The 7456-nt window shown below is 57.7% G+C and overlaps 1 protein-coding gene across 1 annotated transcript; it reads right to left on the minus strand.

Moving 5' to 3' along the window:
- Positions 1-886: 886 nt before the first annotated feature.
- On the minus strand, positions 887-7208 carry XKR8 (XK related 8). The gene is made up of 3 exons (XM_072827560.1): positions 6793-7208; positions 4142-4338; positions 887-2491 (listed from the first exon to the last, which is right to left on the minus strand). The coding sequence occupies exons 1-3, from the start codon at positions 7083-7085 to the stop codon at positions 1782-1784; spliced, it is 1200 nt and encodes a 399-aa protein (XP_072683661.1). The 5' UTR covers positions 7086-7208; the 3' UTR covers positions 887-1781.
- Positions 7209-7456: the final 248 nt, after the last annotated feature.

Below are 7456 nucleotides of genomic sequence, written 5' to 3' on the forward strand. Positions count from 1 at the left end.
CATGATCCTGGAGATCCTTTCCACCTTCCCTTTCTATGTCAAAAAGCACCAGCATCATCTCCCCAGGGCTCCCCCCTCCCACACCCCACTCATCTCTCATCCTGGGCCTGCCCATAAAGCTGCGCAAGCCTTCCGCCGGACACTGCTGATTTGGTCCTTGGGACAGAGTGCATCTGGATGCTCCTCACCCTCCCTCCTTTAGGGCTGAATCCGTTTCTCAGGGAGGCCTTCCCTGGCCATTGTATACAGAACCGTAACCCCCACCCACAGCCTACATTCACCCTCTCCCTGTGCCCTCCCCCACATCTACGCTATCTCCAACAGTTTGACTTCTCCTGTTTATCGTGTCTCCACTAAAAAGAATACTAGAACTTAGACGGTCTTGGATCCCCTCACATGGATGACTGCTACTTTTTTTTTCCTGTCTCTGTGCCCTTTCCCTGTTCCCTAGTTTCTCCAAACACAGATCTTCCAGAGCAACAGAAGTCCCACCGCCCTGGCATCATTGCCCACACCCACATCCCCGAAGCTGCCTCTTCACTTACACCCTCCCTGAGCTCCCAGCACAGGTACCTTTCTTCACCCGGGCTCTGGGAATCACTTCCTGGTTGCAGAGGTGTCTGTGGCTACTCCAACCAGACCTAGCAGCAAAGCTGCATGCACTAGGGTCGGTCCAGATCTGGGTTCTGATGCCCGCCTGGCAACAATCAACCCCACAATGGCTTACCAGCTCCTGAAACTTGGAAAACAAGGTTGAGAAATCCTGCCTGCACCAGCCCTCTTGTCTGGTCCCAGGGCCCTTACCAATTCTAAGGATGGACTTCATGTCCCTGGACCCTTCTTTCCAAGTGTCTTTGAACACTGTAGATTTAATGACACAACTAGGTTGGAGGGTTTCATGAGGTTTTAATAATAATACTGTTAAACAAAAACAACACATACATGTCCTTCACTTGCAGAGACACATATGCACACCCCTTCTCTTGCTCTCACATAGACTCTGAGGTAGAAAGTATACTGCCTAAAGTATAAAAATACTCTCTGGGCTGAGCCATGGCCCAGACCACAGGTTCACAAGCATTTGGTTGAAAGGTGGCTTACTTGAGAGCAGGGCCAGAGGCTGGGCCAGCTGTGCCGAGGCCTTGAGGAGGCTGACAGGGTGGCCAGTTGGGACACCCCTGGCTTCCCGCATGGCAGCCTACTCAGGAGTAGCTGGAGAGGGCAAGGGATGAAGCTTGGGTGGCAGCTCATCTTGTTCCAGGTTCCAAGGATAGAATATTCCAGGCACAGAAGTTGCTCTCGGTAAACATTTGTCAGATGAACAGAGTGACAGGTGGGGCAGAAAGGAAGAATTCTGAACACGTCCCGGAGATCCTGGGCCTTCTAGCCAAGGATCGGGGAGCCAGGCACTGGGACAGCACCTTCACCAATTGGTTTAGAGGTGGCCAGGGAGGTTAAAGGCCAGCTCTAAGAGCCTTGGGGAACCAGCTCTACTGGCTGGCGGGGTGGGGGTAGGCGGTGGGGCAGGGGGTCTCTTCTTTCCTCCCAAAGTGTCTTGTACGTAATCAGAGCCCATGACTCCCAGGGCCCAGCCGTCCTCATCTTGTTCTCATCCTTGAAGCCAGGCCTCTGTCTTACTCAACTCTGGTCGCCAGTGCCCGGCACATCAGGCAGTAAGTGCTTCTGGGGTGAATCAACACCCATAGCAGCAAAATTAGCTTATCTTCTGCATTTTACCAGTTGATTCCATCTGTTCTGAACCTGCTGGGTCTGGTCTTGCCTCAAAGGACCCCATTCGCCTCTCCCTTCTGTGGCAAAGCAGCCTCATCCCTGACCCTGGGGAAAAAGCTCTGAGCCAGCTGGGCCATGCGCCTGTTCTGAGGTAGCCGACGCCACTCAAGGGAACGGAGGCCCCAGGCCCCATCCACCCGGTCGGGCTCCTGGCGACATCTAGGGTGCAGCCAGCGGTAGTACACAAGCCGTAGAGCCAGGCCCAAGAGGAAGCAAATGCCACTCACAGGCAGCAGCATCTGCAGTGGGATCCCGCCGGGCAGCCAGGCGATGTGGGTCACCCAGGTGACCACCAGGAGAACGCTGTCACTCAGGAGGAACACCAGGTGGATGGTGGCGCGGCCTCGGGTGCGGCCCTCAGCCACGTTGAACCAGGAGAAATAAAGGATGGTGGCCACCGTTGCCCGGTACAGCCACTCAGAGCAGGAGTCTGGCATGAAGTCTGTGCCCTGAAGCCAGACCCAGAACAGCAGCACCAGCCACAGGCCCAGGAAGTGCAGGGCCACATAGTGGGGGAAGAGAGCTGAGAAGAGGGCCACGGCCAGGACTCGGGGCCACAGCAGCAGCAAGTTCCACAGGAAGTAGACCACAGAGGAGCCCAGCCCCAGGAGCGACTTGGACGGGAGGCAGGTGCGCAAGGCCCGGTGGTAGTCAAGGAGCGCCCACGAGATACCCACGAAGGACGTGCAGATGCCGACCCCTACAGAGAGTAAGCAGAAAAAGGTGAGCCCTGTGGGCAGCCTGCCCGGCACTCCCTAGGGGTCGCAGACACCACGCGACCTCATAGCCACCCTGAGGAGGGTGTGAGAGCCCCGGACTGCTGAAGGGAAACCACAGCTGGGTAGCACCTGTTCACACAACCAAAACCAGAGCTAGGACCCAAATACGGAGTCTGCCCTTCGCCACAAGGCTTTACTTTTCAGGTGCTAGCATGGTGCTAATTCTTCCAGGATTTGGGGTGGGGGACTATGTGACTTACATACCCGCATCTGCACCCCTGTCACCCAGCATCTGGCACCTTGGGCCCTGGCCACATCCTGAGCATCTTCTAGGGCCCTGTAACCCTTTCCCAGAAGAGCCCAGCCTTTCTGGGGCCTGAAAACCAACAATCCCAGTTTCCTCTTTCGTAGTCTCAGAAACGGAAGCAGGAAATCCCAGGGGTGGCAACAGGCCGGTGGCTGAAGCTGCCCTCCAGGCCAGGAGGGCCGTCCCTGCCATACAAACAACATCCCAGCTCAGGCTGGGCCTTCGTTTTGATTTTTCAATTTTTCAATGCTCGCAGTTTACGATGGAGATCCTATCCCACCTCCTGGGTGCCCAGGCTGGACAAGAAGCACTAGGACCTCTGAGGAGGGATGAAAGCAGCACTGGAACGTTTCTGGAATGCTTCCTCCCCTGTCCCTTCCCACCATCAACAGAGGTTTACTGGGAACCTGTTGTGGCCCAGGAGGCCACTGCCCCGCCTCCCCCCCCCCCCCCCCCACCGCCTGGGGAGCAGATCTGTGGCAACATCCCTTCTGACTACCCCATGCTAGGTCTCGGCGGGGCCGATATCTCACAGTCCGCCTAGCATGCTGCATTCGCTGACCTGGACAAGCTTAGCCCACAGTATCCACTAGGCCAGGAGCACGTGCCCTGCGAGCTCCAGCTTGACTATCCCCTAGAGTCACCCATCCTGACCCCACGCACCCCGCCCCACTCTGCAGGTGACCTGTAGCACCTCACCCACTCTGTCTGGAGTCTTAGCACAGTAATTATCTATTGCCTTGTCTCGGGGCTCCTTCACGGTATAAAACATTTTGCTCCCTTGGGGTCCCCAGCAGCCCAGGACCTGGCACATAATAGCAGCCGAATAAATGTTGGTTAAATAAAAAGTCAGAAAAATCTGTCTCTTCCCTAGCTCCCTGCCACCCCTGCATGTACAGTGGAGACTGTCCCCAGGGAGCCCTGATCTAGACACCCACATCGCTCCAACAGACGAAGCACGTGCCCAGTGAGTACCACGTGCCCTGGAGCAGATCACTTCACCTTTTGACACGTCTTTGCCCTCATGTGACATGGAGAGCACGTGAGCCTACAGGGCTGCTGTGCATGTGAGCGATGTCAAAAGGAGAGCACCTCCCACAGTGCCTGGCTGATGGCAGGCCCTCAATCATCACGGCCACCATTCCTGTTATTTGTCCTAATTCAGGAGGCTAAGGAAGAACTTCCAAATTGGACTCGGACCTTGCCTAAGGGACATTCTCCTATTTTCTAAGCAGCCTTTATAAAAGAGTTAAAACACTCATGATGTTCATCAGAAGCTCTCCCAAGTCACCACAGGGGGACTGGCCAAGGGCCCATCACTCACACTGGTAGGACTCGGCCCGGCCGCTCTGCAACACAATGGCCAGCAGCAGCGTGAGCTGTGGAGTCGTCTCCAAGAAGGTCTCAAAGAGCCGCAGCATGCTGATGTCCAGGGTCAGGAAGTCGGCGTAAGCCAAGTCAAACTCCGAGGGCGCCTCCTGCCGCCACACCAGGAGCCCCTGCTGCAGCCCCTGCACACACCTGGGAGGGGGGGGGCGGACACGGATGCTCCAAGGGGCCAGGTTAGTGTGTGGTGGCGTCCCACCTTCCCTCACCCACTGGGTCGATGCAGGTGGCCTCCAGTCCTAGCTTTTGTCACTTACATGCTGAGGGGCCTTGGGCACAAGTGACTTAACCTCCCTGAACTTGCTTTTTGTTGTAGAATGGGGAGCAGTACCAGCTACCGGGGCTCCAGCTGGCCGGGGTGTCCTAAGGTCATCACAAACCATTTACTCCTGACAACATTCCCATTTAACGGATGGGGAATAGACCCAAAGAGCTAATCAATGGTGGAAACAGGATTTGGCCCCAAAGCTGTGTGAATTTCAAAGGTTTACTGTGAAACTGCTTCGGGCGATAGTTCTCAAATGTTAGCAAGCATAAGATTTTTCTTAGGATTCTGGGGGCCGGGGGGTGGAGTGGGGAGACATTGAGAGCTTGCGAGCACAGACAAGATAGGTCAGATGGTGCTGCAGGAAGATTACCCTGGCTGTGGAGAAGAGGAAGGGGTGGAGGGGTGAGCCCTCAGCTGTGAGAGCACAGATCTATTTAAGAGGACTGTCCAGAGTAATGGACATGGAGACAGAGGCAGAGTTAAGGGGTCCAGAGGTTGGCCAAACAGGCCTGGGTGACTGACCCACTGGCATTGGCATGAGGTGGTAGGAAGATGTACCACGATCTCCCCCACAGAGCTGATCTCAGCGGGCTACTGAGCCCACTCAGTCACAGCAAATTCAGTCATCTACTGTCACTTCCCCCTGGATGGACTAACACACTAAGGGAGCAGGGCGGGTAGGCCCAGGCTGGGGCTCCTCCCTCAGCAAAAGCCTCGGCCCCTGGTCCCCCAAGGCCCCTGCCTCAGTCTAGTCAAAGAGACCCCATTTTCAAAACCAAAGTGTAGGAAAGTCTGCTGGCCTCGTGCTCAGCAGAAATAGGAGAAGGGAAGATGCATGACACAGTTACGGATTCAGGGCTCCGCGAGGTCTGCCAGGACCCGAATAACCACTCCTTCGCGCCCGCCCAGCATGTTACTGATGCCTGTGCAGCCCCTCGGGCAAAACTGCAATATCAAAGCTCCTCTTGTCCACTCCTTAAGACCCGATGCAGCTTTGTCAAAGCAAGACCTGGAGAGAATCTGTAAAATCGATTCAAGAGCAGATCCTGGCTCCAGCCACCCCATCCCAACCCAGACCACATGTGTCCTGACTCCATCCCATGACTCTGATCCCTTGCTTTCTTTCAGTTTCTTCATCTCTAGAGGGCCCTGCCAGTTCAGAGGAGGAGTATAACCCACACAGATTTTCTGGAACCCAGCCTGTGTCCAGCCCTGGCTGGCTCAAGGGACATGCGTGAGTCAGACCCCATGTTGCTCTTTCACTTGCTCTGGGGGTGAGAGGTTGGGGCAGAGAGAACAAAACTCGGAAAGAGGGATTGAAACAACAAGCTCTGCTCTGGGGGTCAGGGCTGCTGAAGCTCCCCGCCCCGCACCCCCCCACACACACACAACCCCGCTCCATACACGGTGACCCAAGTGATCAAGCCAGCTGACATTTGTTGAATGCTTACTCAAAGCAACTTACAGATCTTATTTCATTTAATCTCTACTAAAAGAGGCAGGGGGAACCCTGGGTGGCGCAGCGGTTTAGCGCCTGCCTTTAGCCCGGGGCGCGATCCTGGAGACCCAGGATCGAATCCCACGTCGGGCTCCCAGTGCATGGAGCCTGCTTCTCCTTCTGCCTGTGTCTCTGCCTCTCTCTCTCTCTCTCTCTCTCTCTCTCTGTGTGACTATCATAAATAAATAAAAATTTAAAAAAATTTAAAAAAATAAATAAATAAATAAAAGAGGCAGGCGCTACAACCATCCCCACTGAGCAATGAGTAAACTGAGACCCGGAGGCTCCAGTGACTTGCCTGAGGCCCCACCCAGGGAAAAAAAGGAACTTTTTTTTTTGTATGGAAAATATAAGGAGTCTGCCCTTACCCTAGAGCCCACCAAGAGCCCAGCACCATACTAGGCACCTCAGCTCTTGCCTCCACTCCCCACAAGAGGCCGCCTGCCAGACCTGTTTCTACATCACTGTTGCCTTTTCAGAGAAGAGGAAAAAGGCTTAGAGAACGCAGGCATGAGGCCATAGACGGTAAATTAGCGAGGACTGGAGCCCAGAGAGGCCTGACTCCAGACCAAGTGCCTCAGTTTCTTCCCCAGGGTTGGCAGGAGGGTAGGGCTAGAGGAGGCGCTCAGAGGGCTGTCTGCCGGCCTGGCCTCCGTGGCTTTAGGGGCGGGGAGCTCACCTGTGGGCAGGAGTGCCCACAGGGCTTAGTTTCCTCTCCAGGGTCCGGATCCTCCCTTCCCGCCCCCTTCGCGGTGTCGCGGCCCTCCCCCGGGCTAGCAGCCCGCGGCGCCTGCCTCCCTCTCCCCGAGGGCGTGGTGCTCACCTGTACAGGTAGCCCAGCTGCAAGAGGTGCAGCAGCGCCAGGCAGCGACCCGGGGGCTGCGGCGCGTGCAAGCCGGCGGGGTCGGCGCGCAGCCAGAGCCAGCTGAAGAGCTGCAGCGCGACCGAGGCGAGGCCCAGCAGCGCCAGCACCAGCGCGGCCCACAGGTAGCGGCCGCTGACCACGTACTGGCCCGCGGCCCACAGGTCGGCGCCCAGGTCGATCAGGAAGGCGGCGGTGCCCCCAAAGCCCAGGACCACGTCCCAGAGGAGCGCGGCGCGGGGTAACCAGGGCATGACCCGCCAGCCGCTCCCCCTCCTCCTCCTCTGGGCTCAGGCCCGCCCTCGGGGCCCGGGGTCGCGGCGGCAGGAAGGAGGCGGGCGCAGCCCTAGGGGCCGCCCAGGGCCCGGGCCTCCTGGGCGGGACTTCCCCGCCCCGCCCCGTCCGGGGAGGAGCGAGGCCCGCGGACCCCGCGGCTGGGGGCGCCCGCGATGCGGCCCGCGCCCGCCGGCGCCCCGGGAGGCCGGCCCCGCCGCGCCCGAGGGCCGCTGGGCCCGGAGACCGCCGGCCACTCCGTCCGTCCTTAGCCTCCCCGTACTTCTCTTCGCCTCGCTTTGCGATGGAGACGACGGAAGGGCCCGGAGAGCGGCGCCCGGGCTGGGACTGC

This window comes from Canis lupus, chromosome 5 (assembly GCF_048164855.1).
Source record: "Canis lupus baileyi chromosome 5, mCanLup2.hap1, whole genome shotgun sequence".
NCBI classification, from domain to species: Eukaryota; Metazoa; Chordata; class Mammalia; order Carnivora; family Canidae; genus Canis; species Canis lupus.

Coding starts and splice junctions, on each gene's coding strand:
- XKR8 (XM_072827560.1), bottom strand. CDS start 7,085: ATGCCCTGGTTACCCCGCGCCGCGCTCCTCTGGGACGTGGTCCTGGGC. Junction 4,339..6,792: donor CAGCTGGGCTACCTGTACAG/GTGAGCACCACG, acceptor CCCCCCTCCCAG/GTGTGTGCAGGGGCTGCAGC. Junction 2,492..4,141: donor CCGGGCCGAGTCCTACCAGT/GTGAGTGATGGG, acceptor TACTCTCTGTAG/GGGTCGGCATCTGCACGTCC.